The sequence below is a fragment of the Scyliorhinus torazame genome, chromosome 17 (assembly GCF_047496885.1).
Source record: "Scyliorhinus torazame isolate Kashiwa2021f chromosome 17, sScyTor2.1, whole genome shotgun sequence".
NCBI classification, from domain to species: domain Eukaryota; kingdom Metazoa; phylum Chordata; class Chondrichthyes; order Carcharhiniformes; family Scyliorhinidae; genus Scyliorhinus; species Scyliorhinus torazame.
In genome coordinates, this window is record NC_092723.1 from 77,581,625 (window position 1) to 77,595,968 (window position 14,344).

General features: G+C 45.5%; 1 protein-coding gene across 2 annotated transcripts in view; it reads left to right on the plus strand.

The window, feature by feature from the left end:
- The window catches only part of LOC140393961 (transcription factor ETV7-like), a 160,997-nt gene extending 147,902 nt beyond the window's left edge, over positions 1 to 13,095 (plus strand). For both annotated transcript variants that reach the window (XM_072480655.1, XM_072480656.1), the window contains exons 5-8: positions 2,588 to 2,815; positions 5,611 to 5,753; positions 8,223 to 8,323; positions 12,631 to 13,095. In XM_072480655.1, the coding sequence (XP_072336756.1) occupies positions 2,588 to 2,815; positions 5,611 to 5,753; positions 8,223 to 8,323; positions 12,631 to 12,745 (587 nt within the window). In that variant the 3' untranslated portion in view covers positions 12,746 to 13,095. The remainder of the gene's footprint in view (positions 1 to 2,587; positions 2,816 to 5,610; positions 5,754 to 8,222; positions 8,324 to 12,630) is intronic.
- Positions 13,096 to 14,344: the final 1,249 nt, after the last annotated feature.

The window sequence follows — 14,344 nt, forward strand, 5'->3', positions numbered from 1 at the left end:
CATTCGCGGCTTCCTCACGAGTGCTCTGTGAGCTCTGTCCACCTCTAAGGGTCGGGTGAATGCCCCATCCCCCAGCAGCTTTTCAAACATGTCCGCGATGTATGCCCCAGCGTCCTCTCCTTCGGACCCCTCCGATAGTCCAACGATTCTCAAGTTCTGCGGTGGGACCTATTCTCTAGGTCATCCACCTTCTCCAGGAGCTTCTTCTGTTGGTCTCTCAGCATCCCCAACTCCAACTCCACCGCAATTTGATGTTCCTCCTGCTCAGCCAGGGCCTTCTCTACCTTCTGGATCGCCTGATCTTGGGCATCCAATCTAAGCTCCAGCCGCTCAACTGACTCTTTTATTGGGTCCAAGCAGTCCCTTTTCCGCTTAGTGAAGCCCCCCTGAATAACTTGCATCAGCTGCTCCGTTGACCGCTGGGTTGACAAGCCAGAGGTCTGGTCCTCCGCCATGCTGTCTCCTGCTGCAGCTTCAGCCCAAGCCTTCTCTGTCTTTCTGTTTCTGCCTTTACGAGCACTTCTAGTCTTCCTCTACATGCACCGATGTAGGAATTCAGTACACAATTGCCTCTGTCATCAATTTTCAATTCAAGTCCGGTAGAAAATCGGGGGAAAAGGTCCAAAAGTCCGACCCGAGTGGGAGCCACCAAATGTGTGACTTACTCCTTCATAACCACCACCGGAAGTCCCTTCATAGCCGCCACCGGAAGTCTCAGGCTGACTTTTATGTTTGGTTTAACGAGCCCCAGCTGGGTGGGCATCCGCCCCCTCCCTGGGAAGCTAGTACTCCATGAGCCCCACATGGAGATCGAGAATGCTTTCCCTGTGGGCCTCATGGGGGTTATAACAGTATACCTCCTTCCTGTTCTAGTAATAGATTCCTAACATTGAACCGCTCCTTTCCGCACCATTCCTTTAGCCATGTGTTTGATATGTTGGTGTTCTGGATCTGTGGAACACATACAGGCCACCAACACTTAAAATAGTGCAACACTATTTTATTAAGTTAGAAACTGTTGAACATACTTTCACTGTGGATTAACACGATGGTAGGTTAAACTAAAGACCTATGCCTGTCCGAACCAGTCTATGCACTCAGCACATGGTGAGGACCTGTGCTGTAAGCTGTAAGCTCTGTCGTTGTAGGAGGCTGCATCCTGAATGAGCGGGAACTCTGATGCCCCCTGTCTTTATAGTTAGTGTGCTCTAAGATTGGCTGCGGTGTTGTGTGTGTTGATTGGTCTTGCTGTGTGTCCATCAATGTGTGTGTATCTGCACCATGATATACTGGTGTATATCATGACAGTGTTCTCCTTCCTGACTTGTTGGTCCCCATGCTAGCCAGCTTGTAGATTGGGTATGAAAATGAGATTTGACTCTACTTGAGAGAATCATCCAGAAATTCCCCTTCCACCTCATGTGTCGGAGTGTCTCTTACTCGTAGGAGCAGGGTCCCTAATCATTTACTGGAGGTGTCTAAATCTTAGACTATCTGTCTGTGCAGACTCCCACATACTACAGATCCAGCACATTGCTACTTCTAGTTCATTCATTTATTAGTCTTATTTTTGTTCTATATACTATTACTTGAGATGTAGATTATGGCCCGAATTCTCCATCGTCGGGATTCTCTTTTCCCACTGGCAGTGGACCCTTTCCCGCAGGTTTCCCGAAGGCGTGGGGTGGCTTCAATGGGAAATCCCATTGACAAATGGCAGGAAGAGAGAATCCTGTCGACAGTAAACGGCCTGCCCCTGGGATATACGCGGCTGGGGGAATGGAGAATCCAGCCCTATATTTAGATATTAGGGTTCAGATTAATTTGTAGGTAAGCATCTGTTTTAATTTAATTTCATTACTCATACATGTCAGGGTGTAATTTACTGAAAATACAGAACCCTTCAATGATATCCTCAATTTAATTAAGTTTACTTTCATTCTCCCTAGATCTGATTAATTATACAGAACCTAATTATATCATCAATTAAGCACCTGATTTAACAATAAGTTCTTGATTTGACAACATGATAAATTAAAACACTTAATTTGGTTATAAAAGTGGTGCTTTGGCTGGGCGTCTCTTTTAAAAATTGCTTATATCAAGGTTCCCTCTTTAACTGGTCCTTTTGTTTGCAAGTGCTACTGGTTTGGTTTGTGAACATTGTCAGACACAGGACTGGAGATTGTGGTGTGGTGGAGGCAGGTTCTATCGAGGCATTTGAGAGGGGATTGATGATTATTTGAATGAAAGCAATGTGCAGGGTTATGGGGAGAAGGCACTGAGCCATGATTCTCGTTTGGCAAGTCAGTGCGGACGTGATGGGCTGAATGGCCTCCGACTGCGCCTCACAATTCTGTGATTCTGAATGCCAGCTCTGCAAACATTCTTAATCCTGATTGGCCAGACAGTGAGATCACTGCTGAGTCACAAGGTGCAGCACTCCCACCTGGGGTTTAGAAGTGACTCCGTGGGATGCGAGGGAGAAACGAGGACAAAGGTACCATTTTCCAAAATGCCCATTGTTGTGCCATCACCTCACGATGTCCTTTAAGAAGGTCTCATCAAAGGGTTATTTTCCTTTTAGATGCAGAAGTGCCTCGAATCATGAACATGGTGCAGTATCAGAAGCCCCTCAGTGCGATGAACACAGCCGTGCGGCTCTCCTTCAGCAAGATGAACAGCACAGAGGTGCGCAGGAACGGCCACTGGGAGGAGCCGCTAAACCTCTCAAACAGGGCAGCGGTCAAGAGGGGTCATGTGACATGCTCGCTACCTTCCGCATGGCAAACACCAGCCAATGGGAAAATAGCAGGTGAGGGTTTGAACAATGAGGTGGGGCTTCAGCATAACACGTGAGAAGCCTTTAATGTCCACAGGGTTAGAAGAATGCCATTAATATTCTCTGACATGCTTCTGCTAATTTTACATGTGTTTACATGAGAGTGAGGCTGAGTTTTCCCCAGGGTAAAAAGGTGATCTAAGAGAGGCCAGTGTGATAATGTCTCCAAGGCCTTCTTCTGACACCGCACCCTTTCATTTATATAACACAAAAGACTGCAGTCGTGGCTTACAGCGCACAAGTCCAAGCCCGGGGACCCACGGAATACCGGCCCCTGTTGAAGCAGTGGGTTTTAAATTACCGCTGCTCGTTTCCCATTGGGTAAGCCTGCTCAATAGGGGAGTTCATATTCCACGAAGCCCACGGGGAGTCCTAGGCCGGAACTCCACTCCAGGATTGAGAGAGCGCTGCACTGTCAGAGGTGCAGTCATTTGAATCAGACATTAATCTGAAGCACCTCTCTCAGGTGGACGTGAAAAATGCCACAGCACTTTTCGTAGAAGAATATTTACGCTGCAGCCATCATATGGGCGGCACGGTAGCACAGTGGTTAGCACTGTTGCTCCACAGCATCAGGGTCTCGGGTTTGATTCCCGCCTGGGTCACTGTCTGTACAGAGTCTGCACGTTCTCCCTGTATCTGCGTGGGTTTCCTCCGGGTGCTCTGGTTTCCTCCCACAAGTCCCGAAAGACGTGCTTGTTAGGTGAATTGGACAATCTGAATTCTCCCACAGTGTACCCGAACAGGTGCCGGAATGTGGCTACTAGGGGATTTTCACAGTAACTTCATTGCAATGTGAATGTAAGCCTACTTGTGACAATAAAGATTATTATTATTAATAAGATTTTAATTGATTAATTATCACCTTGCTGCTGATGATAACTTGTACTCAGGTTGGCTACCACATTTCCTACTTCACAGTAGTGAAAACATTTGGGGATGTCCTGAGATCATGAAGGGTGCTTTATAACTGCAAGATCCTGGAATGAAGGGCTTGTCATATGAAGAGCGGTTGAGGACTCTGGGTCTATACTCAATGGAGTTTAGAAAGGTGAGGAGGGGATCTGAGGCCTAGATAGAGTGGACGTGGAGAAGATATTTCCACCAGTAGGAGAAACTAGAACCCGAGGGGACAGCCTCAGACTGAAGGGACGATCTTTTAAAACAGAGATGAGGAGGAATTTCTTCAGCTAGAGGGTGGTGAATCTGTGGAACTCATTGATGCAGTAGGCTGTGGAGGCCAAATCACTGAGTATCTTTAAGACAGAGATAGTTAGGTTCTTGATTAATAAGGGGATCAGGGTTAATGGAAAAAAGGCAGGACAATGGGGATGAGAAACATGTCAAGCGTGATTGAATGGTGGAGCAGACTCAATGGGCCGAATGGCCTAATTCTGCTCCTATATCTTATGGTTGATGCACGATCAATTGGACAAAGACGAGAGTTGAATACAACTGAGGCTTTATTGCTCTAAGATGTGTGGCTTCCCACAGCAGCTGGCGAAATGGCTGCTGCACGAAGGACACATATTTATACTCCGCCTACTGGGCGGAGCCAGCAGGCAGGGACTACCGCCGAACCTGTAGTACAGGTCCTACCGTACATCACCTAATGTAGGTGCAACAGTGGTTTACCACAATGGTCTTATCATCTATTTTTATTCTTTCCATCAGTGGCCCAGCACTAAGCAAGGCCAGCTAGTCTGAAGTATTATTGACCAAATTTCCCGTGTGACTCAAACGGACATTTCTCTCTCCAACTTCCTCATTTAATTTCTCTCAATATTTTTCACCCTCGTTCAGATTTATGCTTTGGCTCCTTCCGACTCTTGTATGATGTGATCTCACACATTATCAATGACAGCAACCATTGTTGTGAGCTCAAGCCAGCTGTGACCGAATGTGCTGCTGTGAGTTAAACATTGTAAAGTACAAAACCTTTGTCTACGATGCCCACCACAGATTCTGTCCCTTCACCAGTGACTCAATCCCTCTCCGTGGCAGATTATTCTCAACCTCAGTGTCATATTAACCCTAGGATAAGCTTCCGACCGCAAACCAGCGGCATTACTAAGAGCTCCTATCTCTGTAACACCGCCTGAATCCACCCCTGCCTCAGCGCATCTGCCGCTCAAATCTTCGTTCGCACCCTCATTACCTCTAGTCTCAACTTTTCCAGCACAATCCTGGCTGGCCTCCCTCATTCTATTCTGCTTCCTGCTTCTTAACTGATGCCAAGTTCCTTTCATCCATCACCCCTATGCTCCTGGTTAAACAACAATTCTTGTTCTTGCTTTCAAATCCCTCTATGGCATCACCCCACCCTATCTCTGGTATGTCCTTCAGCCACAGAAACTGCCAAGTTCTCTGCATCACCACTAATTTTGCACATCCTTATTTTAATTGGAACTCCTCCAACTCTCTTAAGTCTTTTTCCTCCTTTAAGATACTCTAAAATCAACCGCTGTCCAAATGTCTAGTCATCGGGCTTTGTGTAAATTGGGTCTGATTTGTAAAATTACCCAAGTCCCGTGATGGAATGTTATCAAGTAATGAAGAATGAAAAAGACAAGATAAGTCAATAAATGAGGAATTGATGTGTAGGTTTTGGAAGGTTAAAGGTGAGGAATTTCTGCGTTCAGGCTCTGGGTGAAAATGATCAAAAATATAAAAACGACCAATGAGATTGGTTTCACCAGGCTGTGGAGGGAGATTGGAGGAGGGACTGTGATCTAGTGATAATTCCTGATGAAATGATTTTTGTGCAGACTGCAGGCTACTCTGGGATTACGTTTATCAGCTTCTGTCTGACAGTCGATATGAGCAGTACATCAGGTGGGAAGATGAAGAATCCAAGATCTTTCGTGTAGTGGATCCCAATGGTCTGGCGCGTCTCTGGGGGAATCACAAGGTGAGCAGATATCTGTTACTGGGGAAGAATTACATCTACACAAGGATTGTGCACTCTTCGTCAAAAAGACATTCACCCTCTTTTTGATTGAAAATGACAAATTTTCATTGATGAACCTCGCCTGCTGCACATTCTATCCCAGGAGCAACTTCACCTGTCCAGATCTTGCTATAGGATCCTGCATTCTCATCACAATTCACCCTCCCCTCACAATTCACCCTCCCATGAGGATGGCGAGTGAATTGGAGGGGAACCTTCAGGGTTCCCATGTATCTGCCACCCTTGTCCTTGGTGGTAGACGTTGTGGGTTTGGAAGGTGCTGCCTAAGGTGGCCAGTTCAGCTCAGTTGGCAGGACAGCTAGTTTGTGGTGTAGAGCGAAGGCAACAGTGTGGGTTCAATTCCCACACCAGCTGAGGTTATTCACGAAGGCCCCACCTTCTCAACCTTGCCCCTCGCCTGAGATGCGGTGATCCTCGGGTTAAATCATCACCAGTCAGCTCTTCCTCGCAAAAGGGAAAGCAGCCTGTGGTCATCTGGAACTATGACGACTTTACTTACTTTACTAAGGAGCCTTGAAGATTTTCTGCAGTGCATCTTGTGGTAAAAACTATGGACTAGTGGTAGAAGGAGTGCATCTTTGTCAATCAATCGGGCTGCTTTGTCCTGGATGGCGCGAGCTTTTTGAGTATTTTTGGAGCCACACTCATCCAGACAAGTAGCAAGTATTCCGTGGCACTCCTGACTTATGCCTTGTAGATTGTGCACGGCTTTGGGGAGCCAGGAGGTGAGTCACTCACTGCAGAATTCCCAGCCTCTGGCCTGCTCTAGCTGCAGTATTTATATGGCTGGTTCAGTTAATTTTCTGGTCAATGGGAACCCTCAGGATGTTGATGGTAGAGAATTCAGCAATTGCAATGCCATTAAGTGCCAAGGAGAGACAGTCATTGCCTGGCCCTTTGAGTGGCATGAATGTTACTTCCACCTATCAGTCCAACCCTGAATATTGGTCAGGCCTTTCTGCATTTGGACATGAATTGCTTCAGTACAGGAGTCATGAATAGTGCTGAACATTGTGCATTCAGCTGCGAACATCCCCAATGTTGACCTTATGTTGGATGGAAGATGAAGATGTTTGGACAGCAATGATGTTTTGAAACAAGATGATTGACCTCCAGCAACCACAGCCATGTTCCTTTGCACCAGATATGACTCCAGCCAGCAGAGAGTTTTCACCCTGATCCCCATTGACTCCAGTTTTGCTAGGGTTCTTTGATGCCATACTCAGTCAGCTGCTGCCTTGATGTCATGGATATTCACTCTCACCTCACCTCTGGCATTCAGCTCTTCTGTTCATGTTTGGACCATGAGGTCAGGAGCTGAGTGACCCTGGCGGAATGCAAACTGGGTGTCAGTTAGCAGGTTATTGCTTAGTTAGAGCCACTTCACAGCACTGTAAATGATCCCTTCCACCACTTTACTGATGATTGAGTGTAAACTGATAGGGCAAGACTTCTGCGGCTTAGATTTGTCCTGATTTTTATGGACAGGAAATACCTGGGCAATTTTCCACAATGGTAGTGTTATAACCTGCCTGCTTACCACTGGCTGGGGACTAATGGCAATCCCACAATCCTTTGGGAGTATGAGCTTCCCCAATGAGGGGGGCGGAGAAATCATTAGCAGATTCCCTGCAAAAATAAAGCTGGCCAGTTTGGAACTGGCTAGAGGAGAGTGAGCAGCAAGGAGGTGCTACTGCTGCTGTTGTGTATATATGTATGTTATTGTAAATAAATGTTATTTCTTTCTATCCTTCAACTCGTGCTGGATTCTTTGTGGCCCTCACAAAAGGTAGTTAAAGGCCAATGTTGTAGCTGTACTGGAACAGTTTGGCTAGCGCAGGTCTTCAGCACAACTGCCAGGATGTTATCAACGACCATGGCCTTTACTGTATCCAGTGTCTTCAGATGTTTCCCTCTTGTTGGTTGGTTCCCTCACCGCCTTCTGCAGTCCCAGTCTGGCAGCTAAGACTTTCAGGATTCGGTCAGCTATGTCTGTAATGGCTACCAAGCCACTCTTGGTGATGGACATTGAGTCTCCCAACCAGAGTGCATTTTGTGTTCTTAGCATTCTAAGTGCTTTTTCCAAGTGGTATAATGAAGGAACACTGATTCACCAGCCAAGGGAGGGTGGGTGGTGATAAGCAACAGGAGGTTTCCTCATCCATATTTGGCCTAATGCCATTAGATTTTGTGACTCTGCAGTCAATGTTCAGGACTCCCAGGATCCCTCACTCCAGACTCTGTCTGCCATCTCTGGTAGGTTGGTCCCGCCAGTTAGGGAGAGGGTCCATGCACTGTGAAACGAGATTAAATGGGTGAGACCAATCCATAATAGACAGAGTGTACATGGGCTGAAATTGATTCATCCATGTTTCTGTTTTTGAAAGATATTTTTTTGCTTCCTTCCAGAACCGAGCAAATATGACATATGAGAAGATGTCAAGAGCTCTACGGCACTATTACAAACTAAACATCATCAGAAAGGAACCTGGCCAGAAACTGGTCTTCAGGTGAGTGATATTGTGGCACCTAGTCTACACCGTCAAGGGCCAGGGGTCACGGTTGTGACCATGGTTACTTCATAGCCGTGGTCACAGCAGCTGAATCCCACTCGGGAGAGACTTGGACTCTATGTTAACGACATGAACAAACTAGCCTGAATGATTCAGTGAAGTGATGAGTAAAGTACACCCCGAACCATGGGGAGACAGCAGAGCTCAGGAAGGGAGTGCAATGTGGGTGAGAGCCTGCTCCTTAACCCTCCTACCTGCAGCATGCACAGGATGTCTCAAAGTGTTTCATAGTCAATTAAGCACTTTTGAAGTGTAATTACTATTTAAATGTAGGAAACGCAGCAGTCAATGTACACACAGCAAGATCCCACGAAAAGCAAAGTGATAATGAACAGATAATCTGTTTTTGTGATTGTGATGGCTTGTGACAATTCACTGGATGCTTTCAGTAACAGCAAAGAGGGTGTATTAACATGAGGCAAAGACAACTTTATACAGGCACAAAGCAACGATGATCAAATGTCATGGGAGTGTCCCTTTAAGAAATGTTTTGTCTTATCACATGGCTTCAGTGATGTCATTGTGTGGGTGGAGCTGGGGTGTGGCTCCGAGTTTTTACTTTCGTTTTGGTTTGGGCTTGTTTATGGCTCTGAGTTTTTTGCTTTCGTTTTCACATTTGGCTGCTGGATTCAGAAGGATCTTCAGTTTAAAAGCTGTTTGCAGATTACTTGATAACTTAAAAGTGATAACTGTTTTCTGGAAGGATTTCAAACCAGCTGTTTTGGACAGGAAACAAGAAATACCTAAACCAGATCTTGAGTGCTGTGTTCTGGGCCACACCTCTGAAAAGGGTTTTCTGGTTTATGGGATCTTGTTATTAAATTGGAACAGCTTAAACAGGGGAATTTATTAAGAGTTAAGAGTACTGTAGCTGTGTGGGGTATTCATGTTGGTAGTTGATAAAAATGCTTACTGTGTGTGTTTATAAAAATGTTACCTAAATTCGGAGAATAAACGTTTTTGATTAACAGTGCTTAAGGCCTCTGTTGAATAACACATGAAAGATAGGCCCTTGTGCTCCTCATAACCAAAATTAATGAACAGTTGTCGGTCAGGTGAATTCCATGATATACTTTGGAGTTTTCTAAACTCTGACCCATAACACAAGTCTTAACTCTCTGGCTCCGGGGTCCACACTGCCAGACCCCTGCTCCCAGGGCCCAGCACTGCCTCTCCATTGGTCGGGGTTCACACGTTCCTGTGTGATTGACCCTGAGCCGGCCACGTCCCTTAAATGGACCGCATGACGACAGTGATGATAATGGGGAATAAATATTGGCCAGGACGCCAGGAATATTGCTCTGCTCTTCCTCAAAATAGTACCATGGAAGCTATTACATCTACCTCTGAGGGCAGAGAAGGCCTCAGCTTTAATGTCTCATCCACAAAATGGTGCCTACAACGGTTCAGTAATCCCTCAGTGAGCTCCCTACAGTGGAGTGCCAGCTTTAATTATTGTTCTCAAACCCTGCCAGTGGGACTTGAACTTAGAAGCTTCTGTGTTAGAAGCCAGATTGCTCCCACCATAGCCTCAGCTAATGGAAGGGGTGATCGAAACCCAGTTGCACCTCAATGTCCCAGTAAGCCAGCAGTTGCCACGGTGCCACACAGTGAGTGATGACAGTATGCTTTAATCATTGTTTTGAGACTTTGATGGTAGATAGTAGCTCCCTTTGAGGATGATATGTGAATTTTAATTGTTTTACAAAACTGCACCATGTCTTTATGAAGATCTGTCCAATAAAAATGTCTGCGTGGGTTTCCTCCGGGTGCTCCAGTTTCCTCCCACAGTCCAAAAATGTGCAGGTTAGGTGGATTGAACATTCTGAATTCTCCCTCAGTGTACCCGAACAAGGCCGAATGGCCTCCTTCTGCACTGTAAATTCTATGATTTTATGAACAAACTTTCGGCATTCCAATCTTCAAACAGCATTAGCAAGGGTATAAAACCATAATAACTTTGAGACACTAGAGAGGCAGCTACTTCCAGCAAACAATCATGGAATTAATCAGGGATTTTGAATCCAAGTGATGTCCATGCGCCTCTGGTAGGATCCTCGAGGTGGGATTATATGCTGCTTTGGTCCTACATAGTTAGTTATAGGATTGCACAGGTTACCCAGTTACCCGCCTGCTGATTCAGCGGTTAACTCTTGCTGGGATGTATGGCGTGTTTCCTGACTGTTGCCTACTGATGTAAGAGATCTTTTTTAAAAATTATTTTTACGCGATGTGGGCTTTGCTGGCTAAGCCAGCATTTGGTGCACATCCCTAATTGCCTTTGAGAAGGTGGTGGTGAGCTGCCTTCTTCAACTGCTGCAGTCCCTGAGGTGTAGGTACACCCTGTGTGATAATAGAGAGGGAGTTCCAGGATTTTAACCCAGCGACAATGAAGGAATGGCGATATATTTTCAAGTCAGGATGGTAAGTGACTTGGAGGGGAACCTCCAGGTGGTGGGGTTCCAAGGTATCTGCTGCTCTTTCCTTCTGGATGGTAGAGCTCGTGGGCTTGGAAGGTGCTGCTTAAGGAGCCTTGATGAGTTCCTGCAGTGAACCTTGTAAACGGTACAAAAACAGAAAATGCTGGAAAAATGTACTGGGTCTGACAGCACCTGAGGAAAAAGAAGGGAGCTAATATTTTGAGTCTGGATGACTCTTTGTCAAAGTTGTGTAAACAGTACACATGATTGCTACTGTGAGTTGGTGGTGGAGGGAGTGAATGTGAGTGGGCTGCTTTGTCCTAGATGGTGTCGACTTCTTGAGTGTTGTTGGAGCTGCACTCATCCAGGCAAGTGGAGAGTATTCCATCACACTCCTGACTTGTGCCTTGTAGTTGGTGCACAGGCTTTAGGGAGTCAGGAGGTGAGTTACTCGCTGCAGGATTCCTAGCCTCTGACCTGCTCATGTAGCCACAGAATCACATGAACGCAGCTATCAATCTATTCAATTTAATACTACTTTAAGAATAAAAAGGCAAAATATCATGAACTAAAAAGAAAAAATGCAGGAAACACTCAGCAGGTCTGGCAGCATCGGTGGAGAGAGAAACAGAGTTAATGTTTTGAGTCCTTGGGAGCCATGTGGACTCGAAACGTTATCTTGGTTTTTCTGCCTCCACTGATGCTGACCTGCTGCGATTTTCCAGCATTTCTTTTTGTAGTTCAGATCTGCAGCATTTGGCTTTGATTTTAGTGAAAAATGTATGAAATTGTGCTGTTTATGGATACATGCTTCTGGTGGGAATGACTCGTACTATGATCCCATCGGCATCTTTCAGATCTTCAGCTGGTAGGTTACACAATAAAGAGCACTTGAAAGTGATTGGGAGCAGAGACAATATACTTACTCCCTGAACCAAACCACAAAGGAACAAAGCGAACAGTAAAACGTTTACTGTTTTATTTGGCAGCAAGTAACAGTGCTGGTAAGGAACACTGCAGTACTGTGTTCTAAGAGGGAATGACAAGAGTAATTACTTTTTAAAAATCCTGTCCTGGAACTTGTTGGATGGTGCAGGTCATTTGGGGTTTCATTTGATCTGAAGGTTATCTCTGGTATGATGGGATGTCAGGGGATGTGATGTGATGTTGGGGCAAAAATGCTAAAACAAAAACACGCAACCTCTCCAAAGGGATCTTAACACAGAAAGAAAGCCACTTGCATAAACACAATGCCATTTGTTCAGTGAACAATCCGTGACTTTCTCAATCAATGAGGTTTGGAGCTTTGGGGGAGGCGGATAGTTTTCATGACAGGTAGAGCCTGTATGACATTGGAAGGAGCAGGACTGATGGGCAGAATGGCACTTTATGTTCCTAAATTCTGACTGCAAAGGGCTGCACAGTGGTGCAGTGGTTAGTACTGCTGTCTCACAGTGCTGAGGATCCGGGTTCGATCCCGGCCCCGGGTCACTGTCCGTGTGGAGTTTGCACATTCTCCCCATGTCTGTGTGGGTCTCACCCCACAACCCAATAAGGTGTCGCAGGGTAGGTGGATTAGCCACGCTAAATTGCTCCTTGATTGGAAAAACAATAATTGGGTACTCTAAATTTATATTTAAAAAAACGTTCTGACTGCAAACTTTTCTATGTTGGTGAAGCATCGGAAGTTGAATTTTCTGTCCTCACAGTCGCCCTCCTTTCCCTAGATGATTTAACAGCCTCGGAACCTCCCTATCCTTGCTGTAAATGTAATCATTGTTTTAAATGTCACAGCATAACCTCTTGCTGATCCTGTTTACACAGGTTTCTGAAGACTCCAGGGGAAATCATCCACAAACCCGGCAAATTGGAACAACTGGAATTTCAGGAACAGGAAGGAGCAGATTTCAAAGAGGACACATTTGAACTGTCGCCGTGACAGTGGCCTAAAGATAATATTAACCTGAAGCCTGAGCCTGATCAGTTCTTGTTCTTCAGACTGACACTTGTCAATCATGGCTACACCAATCCAAAACAAACTCTCTTTTTTTTCTCCAAATGATACCAATGTGAAACCTTCCTGTTTTTATGTGGGTTTGTCACAGAGTCATCGAGTCACACAGTTCAGTGGAGGCCCGTCCGCCCATCGGATTTGTGATTTTGGTTTGTTGACAATAGCACTACGTTTGATGTATGCACTGCTGAACTGTAAAATATGTTAAGAAGCTTTCAGCAAAAAATCTGATGGGAAATTGTGAATAAATTCTTAATACTATGCACTATTCTTGATCCTGCCACATTCCCTTGTGTTTGTCCATCTTTTTTGAACAGACAGAGCAGAATACTGGAACAGAGTATTTGCATTAAGACAGAGGGTTTCATTTTTGACTCTTGGGGTGACTGAGTGGGTCAGTGTTGGTTGGATGCCCATTGTGGGGGGATGAACAGGCCCCACTCTCCACCCAATGTTGAGAGCCTGGCCTCATTTAAATTGACACGTGAATGGCAAGGAGTCCAATGCCTGTCTGGATGTAGGTTCTGTGAGATATCAGAATTGGCTGGGGCGGCCACCAACTAGTTAACTTGCAATGAAAGGGTGGAGATCGAAAGCCTCCTTCAACAGCACTGCCACCTAGAAGAACAAGGGCAGCAGACATATGGAATCACCACCACCTGGAGATTCCCCTCCAGGTCACTCACCATCCTGACTTGGAAATAAGTCACCATTCCTTCACTGTGTCAAAATCCTGGAATTCCTTCCCTAACAGCACTGTGGGTGCACAGCAGTTCAAGAAGGCAGCTCACCACGGGATGCAGCTGCACAGCAATGAAGTGACCCAAACGATACACTGCAGGCCATATGAGAGCCGCCAGACGGCAGTGTAAAAAGTGTAAAGATGTCAGGCACTGAAATAAATCGGTCATTAGAGGGGATGTTGCTCATCACCATATGTGCTAGAGGATGGGGATGGAAAACAAATCCGGTTTTCCAGTAACGCTAACATTTACATCCAGTAAATGAGTTAAAATTAAAATTGGGATTAAACCCAGATTAATGCAGGCATAGACTGAGAGCTGTTTCAGTGTGAAGCAGGTTAAATCTGGGAGCATGTCAAGAGTAAAACAGGTTTAGACTGGTCGAAGATCTCACTGCAATACATTTGAAATTGGAAGCACATCTCAAGTAATGCAGACTTAGAATGGGACAAGACCTGGAGTAATGCAGGTTTAGACTAGGGGGTGGGTGGGATGCAGAGTGATGCAGGCTTAGACTGCGGGGGGGGGGGAGTGGGATCTAGAGAAATACAGCCTTAGACAGGGGGAATGGGGCAAAGACAAATTAATGCAGATTTAGACTGGGGGCAAATTCAGAGATTTTTGAACACTTTTTTTTTCAAAACTGACGTCAGTGATCTGATTGGTTGATAGCAAATCTGCCCCAATTTTTTTTAAAAACACAGTTAAACTCGTAAACTTCAATTAAACTAATTAATTAATTAGAGATGGCTGGTCAGGTGATGTGCTTGAGCTGCTTGAT